The 18,596-nt window shown below is 50.2% G+C and overlaps 1 protein-coding gene across 1 annotated transcript in view; it reads right to left on the reverse strand.

The window, feature by feature from the left end:
* Positions 1 to 186: 186 nt before the first annotated feature.
* The window catches only part of ITGA11 (integrin subunit alpha 11), a 127,800-nt gene continuing 109,390 nt past the window's right edge, over positions 187 to 18,596 (reverse strand). Inside the window, exons 24-30 of the mRNA XM_077829342.1 lie at positions 13,542 to 13,632; positions 12,461 to 12,574; positions 10,790 to 10,876; positions 8,440 to 8,550; positions 6,988 to 7,083; positions 3,480 to 3,593; positions 187 to 258 (exon numbers count right to left, since the gene is read on the reverse strand). Of these exons, the coding sequence (XP_077685468.1) occupies positions 187 to 258; positions 3,480 to 3,593; positions 6,988 to 7,083; positions 8,440 to 8,550; positions 10,790 to 10,876; positions 12,461 to 12,574; positions 13,542 to 13,632 (685 nt within the window). The remainder of the gene's footprint in view (positions 259 to 3,479; positions 3,594 to 6,987; positions 7,084 to 8,439; positions 8,551 to 10,789; positions 10,877 to 12,460; positions 12,575 to 13,541; positions 13,633 to 18,596) is intronic.

Raw genomic sequence — 18,596 nt, forward strand, 5'->3', positions numbered from 1 at the left:
TATATAGCCACCGAATGGGTTTTATTTAGATAACGTCACACAAAGGGGTGTATTCTCATCTCGATGCAAACGGAGTTCCACACCCACATCCCTCGGCATCAAGACAAACATATACTCCGTAAGCTGTAAATTAATATGAACACGTTGATAGATAGATGAGCTTCACAGGCTCTCGCTGGGGAAGCCTCATTCGAATACTTTGGCATTCTGCTCCTGTTCTGTATCTCTCTTGCGACTGGCACTTTTAAAAAATCCAAGCTGTAGGAATTAAAGAAAAGACAAAAAAAACAAAACACAACCCCACCATTACTTCAGCGGCTTATGTTGAAGTGCGTTTCTTTTAGAGGGATATTGTCAGGCAGTGAAGGGCCCACATTTACATTTGTTGGCAATAAAAAGGGTTTGGAAAATTTTATCATGACAAAAATGTGTTTGACATTAAAGAAAAATTCAGCAAAAACCTTTTCAAATGGCTCGCATTTAAATTTCCTTGAAACATTGCAGCACCTGCTGGTGTTTGAAAAGCAGGAAGGGAAACTGATTCATCTGTCCAAGGTGACTGAAATGCCAGAAGTATCAATGGCAGAGAGTAGAATCATAGAATGGCAGGACTGGAAGGGACCTTTAGAGGTCATCTAGTCCCCTGCACTCGTGGCAGAGAGGTTTTCGTTTTTCATCATTTGGTTTTAACGTGTTAGTCGATCAGTAAATGTGCTTTTTACAAGATATGGTGTGGCACCTGAGCGTTCCTGTTCCTTTAGAGCAGTGATACCCAGACCTCAGTAATTCAGGAGCCAAATTAGTGATCCACATTACCCAAAAGAGCCACAGGAGTGTGAATTCACTGGTTCACTTAATATATACAGGAAAAGCGTTGTTACCGGCATGTTGGGAGAATAAGGGGTGCCAATTAATCAAATATTGCGGTTAACGGAGAGTTATACTTTACCAAGGGAATACCAATTTTCAAAGCATTAGACTACAATCAAATGAATGAAGTATAAGATCCAGGACGGTATTCCGGTATTCACCAATCCAGTACTGGTACTGCACGGCAGAGTGGTTGGTTTCTTGAAGCACTTAGGTGTACGCAGGTAAAGTTTTCGATCCAGTAGGTTATCTTAGGCCACTACATATCACTATGGGCTGCGTGGCATACACCCAGGTCACTAAAAATACACAACACTAAAACGATACTGAACATAATTGAATCTTTGATGATTGAGAAGGCACTTCAGGATCTTGCAGTGCCTCAGGGTCGTCATTATCAACATCGGTTATTATTGTAGAGGCAGCAGGTGTAGGAGATTGGGCTGACTGTGTAATGACCCTATGACACACCCTGGAAGCTGCTTTTCTGAATAAAGCCCTGATATCAGCTTGCTTGTCTTCTGCCTCGTTTACATAAAAGTGCACAATGTGCAATTGCACAACCTCCTGGGCAGCGGACTAGTCCCGGTTACGAGACTGAAGCTTTGTAGTGGGCGATATCAGAAATGCCGGTTAATAGAGCTTCCCGGCTGGTGAAGTGCGGATAACGCAGCTTTTACTGTATAGATTATTCTCACAGCAACATGACTGACCAAGTTGTCTACAATTGGTTAATAACACAATAAAAGCTTCCTGATTGGTTAATAATTAAGTCACGGTGTTTTGATATCATGTGCTGCAAAGAGCCGCAGAAGACACATTAAAGAGCCACTTGCGGCTCCTGAGCCTCCGTCGGAGTCTCACTGCTTGAGAGTGAGAAATTCTTGTAGGATTTCTCTGAAGCTTTCAGAAAAAGAATCTCCATTTATTCACTGCTGCTGTGAACCCTGGTTTGTATTCCGGGGGCGGGGGAAGAAGCACCTCAAGTGTTCAAAGGTTTTCAGACAAAGCAATAATGCACGCTGTAGGTGCTCGAAGGGCAAGAGCTCCCAGGATGTGGTGTTGGGTGTCTTATGTCTTTTCATGGGTCGAGCCACAAACCCAGATTACTGCTCTTTTGAAATGTTTACATGTAAATTGTAAATGCCAGGGTCCCCTGTTCCATACAGGGCAAATCCTGGTCCCATTACAACGAATGGCAGTCTTGCCATAGACTTATGGGAGCAGGATTTTTGACATACTCAGAAAATTGGAGCAAAGACAGGGCAGCCTTGGCTGGATGTGCTCTGCCTGCCCCAACCTCCCACTCCAGCTTGACAACGAGCAGCAAAACCTGCCTGCCCGCACCCCATCTGTTTAACCAGCGATCTTACCTGCCTGAGAAGGGGCCCTCTCGGGAAGTGCAATCTATTCAGTCATGCCCTAGTTGTGGACAAAACTTGGTGTAGGTTTATCAAAGATTTGCTGGGAAGAGCAACTGCAATGCACAGTGTGAGCTCTGAGAAGACACTTAAACCCATCCCTAAACATGGGCTCAGGAAGGGACTTCATCTCCAGGGCACAACATCAGGGGCCTTGGGCCTTTGTCCCCTTTCCCCGGCGTATCCCATGTGATCGGTTTCTTGGGTATGCCAGGCAAGGGGACCTTTGTCTTCCCAATGTCCAGTGTGTTTCCCAGTGCAATTCACTATGCCTGGGGGTATTTAACGGTCTGCGCAGCTCACAAAGCTGGTACTGACCTCCGGGGGTTTCGGTCTCACTCCCCGACAGCGCTGCCTTCTGCCTTGCTTGCAATTTGGCCACTCAGTTCGATGATGTTTGTCAGCTCAAATCCCTGGCAGCCAGGGACCAGCCTCTCTGCTCCTCTCTCTTTACACAGCGTGACCCTGTCCCTCTTACATGGCTGTTCAGCCTGCTCCCCTGGGGTGCTGCGTGGCCCTGCTCCCAGCCCCAGAAGCTCAAGTTGGAGGTGAGAAACCCAATCTGCGCCCAGAGTTGAGGCTAAAGCTGGGCTAGGGAGTGGGCTGTTCTCTTTGCCTTCGCCACAAACAGGAAAGAAGGGGGACAAGGAAGTGGTGTGGAGGGCACTGGGGGCTTCCTTGTCTCCCTTCCAGGGCACCGGGCATTGAGCCTGACTGTGACCATTTCCAAGCCATCCGAGCAGTGCGGGTTGCAGGCTGGTTGATGTTTTGGGGTCATATTGGGAACTCAAGTTGCATCTGAGGCTTGTCCCTCCTGGAGGAGTCCCTTGACTTCCAGTGGAGGGCGTTTTAGTTTACAGCCCTGAGTTATCAAACCCAAGTGTGCTGTGCAGGGGGATGCACAGAGCCTGAGGGTGTGGGGTGGGGCTGGGTTCTGGCTCTGGGGAGAAGGAAGAGGCTACAACATCTTCACCAAAGGAAACGGAATCAAGGGGAAGAAGGAGGCGGGAGGTGGGTGAAGTTCTATGGTCCGTCATGCTAGAGGTCAGAGGTCACAATGGTCCCTTCTGGCCTTCATGTCGATGGGTCGATTACAAAGGAATAATGACAGTGCAGGGAAACGGCGTCAGCTTGTCCCAGCCGTGCGAGGCGTGTCTGCCCCGAGTGCTGGCTGGAAACTGGCCTTACCTTCCACAGAGCCAGGACAAGGAGCGCGAGAAGCAGGAGCCCGCCTAGCGTGCTGCCTAGGATGATCCAGATCGGGATCTGGGACTCCTCTTGCTTGGAGATTTCAAACGTTATCTGCAATAGGAATAGGATCAGAATCCCCTTCGTCAGCACCAACGCTGAGCATGTCGACAGCCCTGCCTGTGGCCAGGCCACACCCTGTGGCATTCTCCCTGGAGACTGGTGGGGGCTGCTGAGGCGGGAGCTGTGTGAGACGAACGTGCTTGGGTTTGCAGAGTGCTTCCCTCCACCCCCCCCATTCTGCCCCCCTGCATGCCACTTTTAGGCCTTCTCTGCGCCTGGCACATGCCCTGATTTCAGCCGGCAGACTAGCTTACTGGTGCCAGCCCCTAGCCTAGAGCCAGAACTTGCACTGTCCAGTTCACTGGTGCACATTGCAGCTTTGCCTGTGGACCAGGGCTTTGCATCGGTGCAGCCACTCTGGCGGGTGGGTGCAGACAGCTGGGATCCCCAGGGTAGACGAGGCCTTCATCTCAAATCCAGCTGCACCTGCACCTCAATCCACCCCTTTCGAGGCAGCAGTTAGGAGGTAACAGGATCACAGGGGCTCAGGCTTGGGAACAGGCACATGGCTCTGCCAGGCTGTATCTGCCCTACTTAGGGCCCTACTGAAAGGGGACTATGGTACTCAGCGGGACACGGGGGCTGCAGGCAGGGCCTGACACGGAATGCAATAAAACACAGTTTTTTCACCTGCCTTAGATTTTAAAGAACGACTGAACATTTCTTGCTGTCACTTGGCTGCCGGTGCTAGAATGTGGGTGTCTGTAGGCAGCGAGACTCAGGCTAACAATGGAGTTTCCTGCGATGGACAGACATCTCTCTAATCCCTTTGCAGGGCCTGTGGCAGCCCAGGATGGCTGACAGGGCTACTGGCTAGAAGATGAAGCCTGCAGCCAGCAGAGGGCAGCAGCGCTCCATTCTCTCTGGGCCCAGCGGGGAACGCGGTGACCTAGTGGGAGCAGGAGTCTGGCTTGTCTGGCTCTGCCTCAGACACGTCTGCACACAAACCCCATGGGGCAAAGGGTCACGTGGGAAAACGCTCCAGCGCTGGACGAACACGTCCCTTTCGGCTACATTTTCAAGCTTTGCTCTGCGACCATGAGGGCTTGACACCTACTTGGTTTTGCTCAATGACAGCTGAGATTCTCACGGAATCACAGGACTCCAGGAGCTGGAGGTTTAAGAAAACCGCCAAATGCTGCGAGAGCTGCAATGAAATCATGAGAGTTGGCCACCCTGGAGTTTTCCCCATGGGCAGGCACATGGCAACGCTGCTGCCGCCAACCGCCGGGGGAGGGCAGCTCTGAAGGCTGACAGAGCACACGGACCCTCTGGTGGCTGGCGTGGATCATCCAGCCCCACTGCCTGTTCCTGCCAAGGAGATACTGAGTGATTCCATCTCCTGGGAGCCTGGCACGGAGCCTCCCAACCAGCCCTGCCGGGGCTCTGGGCCTGGTGGGAACAGGGAGCACGGGCAGCTTGCACAGCAATGTCTCCGCTCCAGGCAGACCTTCCCCTGCCAGGGGACTGCAGCCTGGCGTCTGCTGCTGGAACTGTGGGGCTGATCCAAAGCCTGCTGAAGGCCGCGGATGAGGCCCTGAGCCTAGTGATCAGGGAATTCCCACACTCTCCAGCCGTTCAGCCCCGGAGACGCAGTTCAGCCAGTATGAACCAGCCACCACACCCCTTTCAACAGAACAGTCTCTCTGGAGGCCACTTCATTGCCCCGCTTCCTCTGCGCATCGCTCTGGGCCCTCTGCCCTGCCTGGCAGTCCCAGGCTGGGGACCAGGCGTCCTCCACCAAGGGTGCTTGTCTGTGGAACTGCCTTTTGGAAGAGACCCACCGGAGTCCCTGATGGGCCGCTTTTAGGACACACTGCATGTCTCAGTGGCTACAAGTGGCCTCGCCTGGACTATGTGGAGTCCTCTGTTGCACCCCCCCCATCTCTGAGGGTACATTTACGCTGCCAATAAAGGGGCGACGGCAGCTGTGGCCAGCATACCCATGACAGCTTTACTCTTGCGAGCACGGCTAAAACCAGCAGTGACGACACGGCAGCCATGCGCGTGTGTGCCCAGGGATCCGGGTGGCCTCGAACAGCCAGTGGTGATGCCCAGGCCGCTGAGCCTTCACTGCTGTTTAGCCCGCGCTGCAATCACGTGGCTAACTGCAGCGTAGATGGACCCACGCGGTGTCACGCGTGAACTGATCCCTGCCGTTGCTGGCCATCTCGTTTCCCCTCTGCCAGGCCCCTGGGTCTTCTGGGGCAGGGCACTTGATCCAGTTTTGCCCCTTGGCATTATTGTTTTGTGCCAGCAGCTGCTGTGTCCTAGAGACACTGGTGCATTTGGGCTCCACGGGAATGTGGGGATGGCTCAGAGAAACTGGCTGCGAGGGTGAAACAACCAGAGATTCCCCAGCCTGCCCTGCTGCCTGGAAAGCTGAGTGGAGGGGAGTTGGTTCCAACAAAAGCCATTCGCAAAGTGCCTGAAAAATGTCAGCTCAAGCGCAAATTGACAAAAGCAAAGAAAATACCTATAAAAGGGCACGTGCAGCCTGTAAGCGGCTAAATAAACCGAGGGATTCCGGCAGATACACTGGACTCGGCTATGGCTGCAATGTTCTTTTCTTTTCTAGTCTGTTTTGTACGACACTCATCAGTATCTGAGCACCTGAGGGTCTTTCACAGATCTTAATTCTCCCCTTTCTCCAGTCGCCAGGGGTACAGAGGGTGGGCGTGTGTGCATGGGAATGTGTGTAACTCGCCTCACCCCCAGCTTCCTCCTCTGCTGATCTGGGGGATGGGAAAACTCTGGCAGTCTGCCCTGGGCCCTGTGAAATCAATGGCCAGTCTCAGCTCCGGGGCTGTGGCAGCTCTGGCTGCAGCTTCCCCTGATTTCATCCCGGTAGCTGAGAGTCCTGTCGGTTTCCAAGGTTGAGGGGAAGGGAAAGGTGGCACCTGAATCTGCCTTATTCTGAATCACCAGCTCTCTCTGGCCAGCCTGCCCACCTGGCTGGGTTGGAGTTGCTCTGATTTCTTTTCCACGGTAGCCTGATGCAGTCCAGCCCCACTTAGGGCTTTCTCCATCCCCTCCCTTCTAATGCAAATATCTGTGCTCCCATCATTGGGGAGTACAGTCAAGAGCTAAAGGTTTCAGGGTAGCAGCCGTGTTAGTCTGTATCAGCAAAAACAACGAGGAGGACTTGTGGCACCTTTGAGACTAACAAATTTATTTGAGCATAAGCTTTTGTGGGCTAAAACCCACTTCATCAGATGCATGCAGTGTATATATGTGTATATATCTATCTTCCTACTGTATTTTCCACTGCATGCATCCGATGAAGTGGGTTTTAGCTCACGAAAGCTTATGCTCAGATAAATTTGTTAGTCTCTAAGGTGCCACAAGTCCTCCTGTTCTTTTTTCAAGAGCTAAAGCAGCTCACCTGGCGGCTGGGGTCCTCTTCCCGAAAGATGAAGGGGCTGCGAAACTGTCGCTGCAGAGCTGCATTCGTCGTGAGCTTCAGTGATCTGAACTTCAGCTGCACAGACAGAACAATGGTGAGAATCGGCACCAGGCCCAGCGTGAGACTAGAATGTAACACTGAGCCCAGGTCAGGCGACGTCCCAAAGGGGCAGCTGCAATGGAAGGGGACCATTTGCTAGAGGCGCGAATGCCATGCAGCACAGGGCTGGGTTGGCACCGGTGTACGGGGCTGGGACGAGAGCCCTGGGGACTGACTCCCTGGCTCTCTGCATGGGACAGGACAAGTGTCCTCAGCCCAGCCAATGTGCCCCATCAGAATCTAGAGGAGCCACCTTTAAGGGCAAGAGGCTAGTTCGGTCTTAGCGGGGGATTGTCAACACCTGCGACGGTGGGTCTTGTGGGGTGGGCACCGTCCACTGGGATATGGCCTGAGACCACCAAACATGTAATACAGGCCTCTGAATGGCCGTCAGATGGCAACAGCTTTTGGTCATTATGAGCCCCCGCTGGAGATGTCACGGTGCAAGGCCCTGTAGCTCATTGCTGACCCAACTGCAGGCAGTTGTACTGTTCCTCAGACACAGTCCAAATGCTGAGCAGCTGCCTCGATGCCACCCCCAGAACATGTCCCAGTGCACATTCCCCGAGACAGGTTCCCAGGCTCCTGGACTCGTCCCAGTGAGGCTGGACCCTGCCAGTTAACGTGAGGGGCTGTAATGTTGGGCTAGGGACCAATCCGGCTGTCCGAGTTGCCCTGGCTGATGAGCCCGGCGGCTAGGCTGAAGGTGAAGCAAATGAGATCTGGTGTCACCTCCCTTGACCTGCTGCATCATGGGGAATGAATATTAGCACGTGGGCATCACAGAACGGCGGAGATGGGTGGGGCATAGGAAGAACCTCAGGAAGAACTGGGCTGTAACCCCTGCGCTAGCTCTGAGTTCTTAGCCTCCCTATGTGGCCTTGGGCCAGACCGGCTGCTGGTGTAGATCAGCAGAGCTTTATTGACATCAGTGTCCCCTAGTCTCTATGGGACAAATTCAGATCTGGGGCAAGAAGGAGAATCTCTACTAACGTCATAGAGTTGGGCCAGTCCACACCAGCCATAAGGTGAGCCCTAGACCTCAGCCTCTACCCACCGCACAGAGGTGTTGGATTAACTAGGTAACGATGGCAAAGCACTTTGAAGAAGAAACGGGCAGTGTAAGGCTCAGTATTACATTCTCCATGGTGAGGTGCCTCAGGAGATTTCAGATTAGGATGGAGGGTTAATTGTAGCTGAATAAATCGTCTGTGCTCCCTGGGACAGGCAGAAAGCTCGGGAGAAGACCAATCTGTTTGCCCTGTAACGCTTCGCCGTGAGGCTCTTTCTGTTTGATGGCGGTGTCGGCACAGTGACGGTTGCTGTACTTACTGCTTTCAGCGACTCCAGCCACAGATTGCCACGTAAGTGAAAGCTGATTTCTTCATTGGATGCTAATTTCACATGACAGTCAATGGACACGACGTCCGAGTTACTGTGGTTCTGAAAAAGCAGATGTTTGCATGTCGCTGATGTTACCGTCACATGTGGCCAGGCTTCCCTTCTCCTTCTGGATAGTGCATAATTCAAGAAATATCTCCCCTGGTACTAATGAAAAGACACTGCAGCCCAGCTCTGATTGGCTCGTTTCACGCTCGGGGAGAAAAAGGGAGGCGGAAATATTTTCTGGTCATAAACAAGAACCAAAATGTTGAAATCAAACAGCAGCATTGAGAGCCTGGGTTTGTGCCATAATCCTGGATTTGAACAGTCTCGGATTCAGTGCATGGAAGAGGGAGGGGTGAAATCTGACCCAGACTCTGAATGTTGCCATTTCATTATTATTATTTTATACTACGTCTTGCCACAGGCCCCAAAGGCCCTGTAGGGATAAGGTGGTTTCCCTGTCACCATATTGTGAGGCCTAAGGCCTTTGTCTGCAGCCATGTTAGCAGGGCAGCAGGCATTAGCTAAGAAGCAGAAAGTCACATCCTCATATTCCATCTAAAGACATTAAAACAATGTAATATCTGGCTGTTAAGAAGGACACCCCGTCCTAATGGCCCCCACCATCACCAGATAAAGAAACGGATCTTAAGATGGTTAAAGAAAACTTTGTTTGATAGCATCCTGTCTGGCAAGAAACCACTTATCAATAGCTGTGGTTGTGAAATCTTCATGTCTTTATTGTTTTATCTTTATGGTCCCCATTTCCCTATTGTTTGTCTGTATAAGCTCTGTCTGGTTCTTTGATTGTTTCTGTCTGTTACATAATACATTAATTAAGGTGGTGGGGTAGGATTGGTTAGAGAATTTTGTTACACTATGTTAGGATTGGTTAGTAAAATGTTAGGATAATGATTGGTTCAGGTATAGCTAAGCAGGATTCCAGTTTCACTATATAAACTGGGGTCCAAAAAGGAGACCAGGAGAGAAGGAAGAGGGAAAGACTGGGAAGAAGAAGAAGAAGAAGAAGAACTCACCTCCAAGACACAGCCTAAGATCCAAACTGCTAAGAATCCTCTGCACGACCGTGACGTGCAGCAACCAGAATCCAGATGAGAATGACCTTGGCCAACAGGGAAAGTCCACCTGCCTGATCAGGATTGGTGAGCATAGCACTGCATGCTTAGCATGCATATTCTTAGCATGTGTATTCTGCTTGGTAATTGTTAATAAATAGAAGATAAGGATATTACTGTGTAAGGCTTCTTCACTGGTAAAAGGTCCTGCAAACCCGCAGAAGGTTACGCTTGAGCCCTAGGAACTGGGTAAAGGTGGGTGCCCCTAGAGTGTGTGAGTAAGAGAGAATTTTGTGCAGGTAACAGCTCCATTCAGGATCGGGACCCTGCTGTGCCAGGTGCTGTACAAAACACACTGTTTGTTATTTGTTGATAAAGGGCCTTGGGCCTGCTCTCACTGAAGCGAATGGGAATGTTGCTAGTTTCAAGGCGGGTTGGATCAGGTTCAGCTTGCCCTTCAATATACGGAATACAGAACAAACGAGATCCCTTCCCTAAGTGGACAAACCCTTCAGAGCGAGGTGAGGAGGAGATGGATTAATTCCACAGTGGTTACATGGAGCTGAGCAGTGATACAAAAGGGCACTGACGAGGAGGAGGAGAAAGTTGAGAGCAGAGATTTAGGCTAGGTCAGAGCCATGCAGGGTCTGGAAGGAGGAGAGAGTGAGGAGCTCCCATGTGACGGGGAAGACAAGATGGAGCCAGCGGACAGTTCTGATTTGTGCAATGGGCTGAACCAAAGCCTTCAGGCAGTGGGAGGTTTGGGACCCAGATTGGTGTTTTCAGTTTGAGCCCATCTCTGACCAAACACACCGCTGGAAAGAGTCGTTTTGTCACCATCAAAACGGCTTTCACAAACTGCACCTGATCCAGCAGCCGAGCACTGTTGTGTCAGCAGTGTGATGCTTTTTGGCACGTGCCTCCGAAGGGGAGAGACAAGGTCTGTGGGTGGACTGGACATTGACCTCCTGAATAATGGCTGGCCTTAATGGAGACACTGACCCTGGCCAATTACACAGCGCACATTTCTCACAGCCAGGAGGCCTTCCCCAGAACTTGTGTGCATATGGGATCACCCTCTCCCTTCTGCTCTTTCTTTCATTCAGCCCAAGGGTCATGCTATCTTTGGAGACATGTATCAATCGCAAAGACAGAGCAGGAGTGCCTTGGAGACAGAGCCCAGACAAGAGGGTAGGCAAAAGCCGATGCAAATGGCATACCAGTTGTAGGTTACGGGAAAGGTCCTCCTCAGCAGGTGTCCTTCTGTAATCAGTGTTGTTTCCCCAGATATTACACGTCGTATTTTCCTTCAATGGGCAAAAAAATTCAGTTAAACATAAAGAAATTCATGTTAAAACTGACCCAAAGGAACTAAACAAACACACCCCACGGCTTTCCATATTCAGGGCAGTTTTATTTTTGCTCTTCCACTATACAGAGTCCATGGATGGGTCTGTGACAAGTGTCACAGAAGGCTGGGTTCTCTATCTAAACCTTCTCCTCTAATCTAACGTGTCGAGAGCAATAAAGCATGGAAATGCTCTCTCTCAATGAGTCCAGAGTTTTACTGTTATCCATTCACATCTGAACATGGACACAAACTTATTCTCTAATGACAGCTACTGTCTGAAAACAACATGGTCAGTTGTGGCCACAGAACAAGTCTCTTTGCTCATTAGGTATCCAAATGTCACAGATCTTCAGGCATGGAAAGTTTAGCCCTGAAATCAGCAGTTAAGAAGGAGCATCTGAAACCCAAGCTATAATGGACAGCATGTGGCTTTCACTACTAGCAATTCATTTTTAATTAACACGTTTAATATATTTTTAATTAAAAGGTTAATTAAAAGGTTAACAGCTCTCCTCAACCCTGTCTAGTTCACAGAGTTATTTCCAGGAGCTGTTTCCTTGCTGGAGACAGTCTCACTGAAATGAGCCAGCTATGAGTAAGCCCTTTGGGAGAGCTTGACCCACAAGTGGCTTTGAATTCAATTTCACAGGTTTGTCGAGGATCATGGAATATTTTTTCTTTTCTACTAACAAAAATTCATCCTGGGGTGGCGGTGGGAGGTATAGTCCCAAAGTGGAAGATGAATTTGTGTCCTCCCAAGAGTATATGTTCTATATCAGTAATACCTCCCGCCGACTGGGACATCCACGTCTGTCCACGTGTGCTGGTGTGTGTTTCAGGGCAAGCGTGCCAGGGCTGTGACTACAAAAACAGGTATTGAAGCTAAAATATCCACTGACACACTGTTTCTCAGCCAAGGCTACCTTTTCGTAGAGAGCGCGCGAAATATCCTCCATTGCAGAGGGAAAATTATACACAAGGTGCCCAGTGATCTGCCCCTGAACTCTCTCACCATTTTGTGGTCATTCAGGTTCCAGCAGATGTCCCAGTCAAAACATAATCATTTCAAGACCAGCAAGAAGTCATTAAATGCTAGTGGGAGGTTTAGTCCTTGCAAGGCGCGGTTTAAACCGGTGGCTTGCTACCACTTTCCACTTTCCCAGCCAAAGGAATGTGGAAGGAAGAAGTCCATGAGTGTACGGAAGAGCCAAAGAGTTAAATAATTGGGTTCAGATAAGTGAGAAGATGATTATTAACACTCAAGGTGAACTGACAGAAGGAAAATAATTACCCACTACCAGGATATGAATATAACAGCAACCAACTTTCTAGAGCACATGAAAGTATGTCCCCTGGCTATATATGGGACGGAGGTCTATAGCCTCATCTCGCTGCCTACTGTGAATCTCCATGGACTGAGTGGAAATGGTTAAGCATTTGGGAAGCTCAGAGTAGCGCGGGTAAGAGACTTGATAAAGGAAATATTTCAAAGGGCAGCTCCTGGAACCATTCCAAAAGTGGAAGTAATCAAAACTGCTACCTGATCCACAATGAAGTCGGTCAGCAGCAGAAGGCGATTCCCTCCTCTTGTGGCTACTGGGATCGTGATTTTGATAGTCACACCGTCGACAGGAAAGAACCCCAGATTGTGCAGCTGTAACATGGAAAAGAGACTGTTTTAACGCAGGGAATCAGCATTCGAGGAGCATTACCTTTTTGTACCAGGTGAGAAAGAGCAAGTTGTCAGTTGTAAGCTCTTTGCTCAGGGATAACTGGTGGGTTTTTGTTGTGAGATGGACCTAAATTGGAACACTACGTTTTTTATCAGGTGAGGCAACCGGTTGTTTACTGAGGGTATGTTGGTAGTAAAATCAATCATCTCTCTCTTTTAGGACCTTATCTGGCCCCTGTTACCATGATGTCTGGTCACCATTAATTGACTGTCCTTGTAGCACCCCCGAGAGGTAGGGAAGTGCTGTTCTTCCCACATTGCAGACGGTCACCGTAGCACAGAAGGTGTCTACACAGCCCATGGCAGCAAGCTGCCCACCCTGGGCTGACACGACTACAAACAGCCCTGCCGATGTTACGGCTTGTGGCGGAGGTTAGGCTCTGAAGCCTGGCGAGTGGGGGAGCAGAAGTATGCTGGGACGAGTGGGGAGCAGGCTTTCCAAACCAGCACGTGGAAAATCTGCCCCAAAAGCAGCGCGGAGCCAGAAGGGCTGGTGTGAAGGAGGGCCCTTGGGTTAGGGAGAACTCATTTCCAGAGAGAAGTAGCCACAGCTTCCTCCAGGCTATAGGCTTTACCCTGCCAGATCTTTGCTTCTCACGTCTTTCAGCGATGACAGACATGGCGAGCTGCAAGGAGCCATTCAGGTCAGAAAGGGGCACCGTATACTAATGGCGAGGCTGAGTCTCTGCTCTGCCTGGGAGCACGCAGTCTTGTCAGAGGTGGCCCAACGCTCAGCCAGGGCTCCCCTGATCTTGGTGCGCTGTGCGCCAGGCCAGTCCCCCTTGTGCTGGGTGCCAGCACCCAGGCAGCGCCCTGGCTAACTGAAGATTGATCCATGGGCCTACACAAGGCAAGTATTTTGACCCATCACTTGAAAATGTTGCCTTACCTTAAATGTGCAATGAAAGGGAGGGCCGATGCTGTCGTACCTCTCCAGGGAGCTGTTTGACTTGATTTCATAATAGTCCAGACTCGAACTCCTGTCGTGACAACAGATGAGGGTGCGTCACGTCTCAGCAAAACAACCAATCAGAAACAAGAGGACTCTAGCACCCGACATTCATCAGCCAGGAGCCACAGCACCCAGCGTTTATCGGTGCTAAACGCTCGAGGGCCGGCAGGGGCCGGGTCAGAGTGAGGTGCCCGGGCAGGACCGTGTGGACAGGCTCCCTTGGCACCTTGGTGTGCTAGACTTTAGTTTCATCAGCACCAAATTCACTGGCAGAATCTGTATCTCTTTAATATAGGAAGCTGGTTAATTATTCTAGCTAATACATATAGGCAGGGCCCAATACGGCAAGAATTCTGGACGTTGATATCAATGGTGTATAAATATAAATCAACTAATCAAATAACTATTTAGAAGCTGAACCCCCAGGAAGGAGCCAGCGCCATGTGACCAGCCAGCTTGCCACAGACCACAGCTGAGGAATCTCTGCTATCCGGTGTGCAGCTCTGCATTCACTGGGGTGTGTGCGTACTGGGGCACAGGCAGAAAGCCTTTGGCCAACAAGTAACTTACAATGGCTTTGAAAAGATTCCTCCCTTTTTAGTGGGATCAGAGAGTAACATTTTTGTTCTCGGTGCTCGTGGGGTGGTTCTGGCAGTTGCATCTTTGTTGGAGTGAAAAGAAACAGTCTCATAAATCACAAGGAATAAAGTGACTTTGCTTGCTGGGCCCCACTGGCTGGAGTATAAGAAATCGCAGAAAGATTCCAAAATCTGGTAGAAATTACAGCCCGGATAGGGGGCAGCCACGGAATGTACTTATATATGCTGCGTTTTGCTAATCGTGTAAATAAATTGTCATCTGAACTTTAGCTCACTTTTCTCCTTGAACTCTGCATTCACACCCAGGAGACACATTGGTTTAACATGCTGCATAAAATCCTCTGCACATTCTCTTGCACAAATTTTTTTTTTTTTTGGTGGGGGGTGAGATTATTTTAAATCCTATGACTAAGAGTCCAGACACAGGGATGTGAAGTCACATCAGAGGTTGGTAACACATGCTAGGAACATTATTGTGTCCAGTAAGTGGTTTTTCTCTTAAAGAAATCACACGCACACATACTTAATAACACGCAGGTTTGTGTGTTAAAACATTATGAAATGCCCGTCACCTCATTGCTTTTTACACTCGATTTCTACATGTATCCACCGAGCGTTAGAGAGCACAGTGGCATTATTGCCGAGGGACTCCGGTTTGATGTTTCCTTCATATTTTTTTCTCAACTGAAAACCAAAGCTCAAGTCTAGTCTGCAGTAGTGGAAAGCTGAGCCCTTTCGGAAAATAGTTAAGCTGTCATTGAGACGACGTAAAATAATGCTTTTCTACGGGAGCCACAGTAAAGGGAATTAAATGCTCCATTGCAAGGCAGTGGCTTTTCGCTGGCTATTGTGGGAAAGCAAATACATCCAAATTGCCCTGGGGTTATGTCAGTGAAACTGCTTTTAAAGTAGGGTTACCATGTCGCCTTATCTTAGGGGAGGGCGACACTGCAATAAGAGACCCGCAGCACAGAGTCCCGAGGCCCAGGTCTGCCGACTCACGCGGGTGGGTCTACAAATAGCAGTGTAGATGCTCTGGCTGGAGCCCGGGCTTTGAAACCCTGCATGAGGGAAGGGTCTCTGAGCCCAGGCTCCAGCCCAAGCCTGAATGTCTACACTGCTGTTTTTAACCCCGCAGCCCACATTTCCCCCGCCTAAGTCAGCTAGCCAGGCTCTGGGATGTGCTGCTGCGGGTTTTTTATTGCTGTGTACATGTACCCTTAGGTACTTATCTGGTGCCCATTACCATAGTGTCTGAGTGCTTCACAATCTTCAGTGTTATCCTCACAAGAGGCTAGTAGGCTCTGATTTTTAAAGCTATTTAGGCACATTTTAAAATATATTTGGGTGCCAAACTCTCATTGATTTCAGTGGGAATTAGATGCCTAAATACATTAAAAAATCAGACCCTTAATGACTTGGCCAAGATCACAGCAGAAACCTTAGGCAGAGCTTGAATTTGAACCCAGAACTCCTAGACTAACACCCTATCCACTAGACCATCCTTCCTGTCAGAGCCGCACGGCTCTCTCCTGAAGCCCATTTTAATGATCTCTAGTGAACATCCCCGCCGGTTGGGCTACACATGGTTTCAAACCTGTGGCACGTGAATGTAAACCTGGCTAGTGAATTTTAAAAGTGGGTCGCGTGGCCAGGGCTTTAATGGAACCCAAGTCAAACAGAGAAGGTGTTCACCTTTGGGGAGCTCTGCCATGGCTGTCTACACTGGGCTGCTGGCACACAGCGGCCCTATAGCCGGCTTGCCATAGGAAAAATTCCACGGCACAAAGCCAGACTAGTAATTCCTACACCACCCTTATTGCAGGGGTTGGAGGTCACTCCAGGCCTTCTCTAGGCCCCTGGCTGCCACAACAGCTCCTTGTAGGCATTTGCAGCCGTTAGAACACCCTGAAGTCAGCATTAGAACACCCTGAAGACTGCTCTGATTTATGCTGGGAGACTGGCCCAGATCAGGGAGCACTTGGGTGGTCACCTTTCTGCCCCTCCCTCTGCTGAGCTGCACCCAGTGCTCCTGGGCTGAAGCGGGGTAGCTGAGTGTTGACACAAAGAGTTCACAAATGTTGTCCCTCAGCGCGTTTATAGCTGTAATCTATGGCCGGACCTGGGCATCACACCCATACTTTACAATGAGGAACTGCTTAAAACAAACGGAAGTATTTCTCCACACAACGCACAGTCAGCCGGTGGAACTCTTTGCCAGAGGATGCTGTGAAGGCCAAGACTATAACAGGGTTCAGAAAAGAACTAGATAAGTTCATGGAGGATAGGTCCATCAATGGCTATTAGCCAGGATGGGCAGGAATGGTGTCCCTAGTCTCTGTTTGCCAGAAGCTGGGAATGGGCGACAGGGGATGGATCACTTGATGATTACTTGTTCCGTTCATTCCCTCTGGGGCACCTGGCATTGGCCACTGTCGGAAGACAGGATCCTGGGTTAGATGGACCTTTGGTCTGACCCAGTGTGGCCGTTCTTATGAATGCAATCAACGTGTGTGTTCAGAAATGAACATTCACATTACATCTCCTTTCATGTGCAAACTAATCTTGTCCTCTCATTTATACTGTATTTATCACAGTGTGAGTTAGTCTTTTTCGACAACACATGAATTAAAAACATTTAACACCCACAATCCAGATTTTAAATAATATACAAATCACTTCTGTTTAGATTGCTTTCCCTTCCTGTGTGTAAACCACATGCCATATGGAATATGTCTAATCAGTCTGCTATGAAATATTGCATGAGATCTATTTAGCAGGGCTCTGGGTGGTTTGGCTGGAAGAATGAATTGCATTGGAATGTCGGTGAGTTATCACCTTGGCCTCATTTATATCTGTATTCCAGACCGCCTCACAGTGGAAGAAAACTGGACTGTAATCTTTAAATGATAATGTAGCACAATGACGTCACAGATTCACCTTGGGAGGAAAAATACGGGTGGAAAGTAGGAATCTAAATACCCCAGAAACCCTAATTGAAATGACTTGTTGGGAAGAAGAACCCAGTAAGAGTGTGTTAACTCCTCCACGGCAAACTACTGCTGTCCATCTGCTTGCTTACATGGGAATAGCTGCGTTTCCCCTCCGAAACAAGTGGAACAGCTGCCTGGCTTCGGTGGCACTCGAATCAGTAGGGAAAGCCTGGTCCTCTCGGCAAGATGCAAAGGGTCCCGATTCAGACGTACACTGTGCAGCGCTGGAGCTATGAAGTAATGGCTGCATCGCGCTCCAGTCAGGAGTAACGCTACAGCACTCTCTTGGCAAGCAGAAAACCCAAAGCCCGGAGCCCTGAACGTAGCCCCTTTGATGCTACCAAACGGAGTTGCGTCTGTACCATTGTTATTCAGTCCAGACTAGCACCACAGCAAAAATCTCCTTTGCAGATTTCTCTGAAGCGTGGACGACAGCCCACTCCAGATGGGGCTTCTTTTCCAAACAGGCTCAGGAAATGCCCTTCAAACAAATCTAAGCAGGCAGCGACAGAGGCGCTGCTGATAGGGCGAACTCCCGCCCCACGCGACTGAGGAAAGGGAAGATACCACGGTAACAGCCCAAGGGCCGCAGCTCACAAAAGCTTGGATCGTTGTATCGGAGGTAGTTTGACCTTGTATGGTACAGGCATTGGGTCCTGCAGGGCTCACCCGCTGCAGTGATGAGCGCCGGGTAAATGCTCAGCTAGGAGCGCTGGGGATCCTTTCCGGTATCTGTGCCTCTGTGTCAACTCCATGGCCACCCACGGCTTCCCACAGCTCCCTCACAGAGATCCACCCTGGTTCCACGCCGCTTTAAGGGCCTGACCAAGCCCCCATTGAGGCAATGCCTACACACCCATTGACTAGTCTGGTGCAGGATTAGGCCATAGGAAGGCAGGTGTGGGGAGACCCTCCTCCAAGCATTTCCATTCGTTATCCACAGGCTTTTCACCAGGGCGTGGTAGGGGGCGACCCCAACCCCCCTGGGGCTCCTTGACGCCCAAAGGCACTGCGTGGTGCGATGGTGTCACAGAGAAAGCTTGCGACGGGACACTGGCGGCTCGGATGCCACGTGCAGAGTGTGCAGCCTCTGTTGTTGCACGTCCCTCTCTGCATGTGCAGCAGCTGCACAAATGCCCGCACCTCTGGGCTGGCCGGAGAGGGCAGCTGTGCGCACAGGAGCGGGTGTCCAAGGCCGCCGCCAGCTGCACGTTCTGGCCTCACTCGCGGCAGCCCTTCGTTTTCTCGGCGTTGGGAGCCGTCAGCCATTCCTGCCTCCCAAGCCTGTTCTGTTACGCCGCATTATGACACCCTCACCGCAGCGCCGACAACTTGCTGAGCTGGATCCTCTCTTGCAAGAGAGCTTGGCCAGGATGACCCAGGAGCCATTCCTCGAAACC

This window comes from Eretmochelys imbricata, chromosome 10 (genome assembly GCF_965152235.1).
Source record: "Eretmochelys imbricata isolate rEreImb1 chromosome 10, rEreImb1.hap1, whole genome shotgun sequence".
Taxonomy (NCBI): domain Eukaryota; kingdom Metazoa; phylum Chordata; order Testudines; family Cheloniidae; genus Eretmochelys; species Eretmochelys imbricata.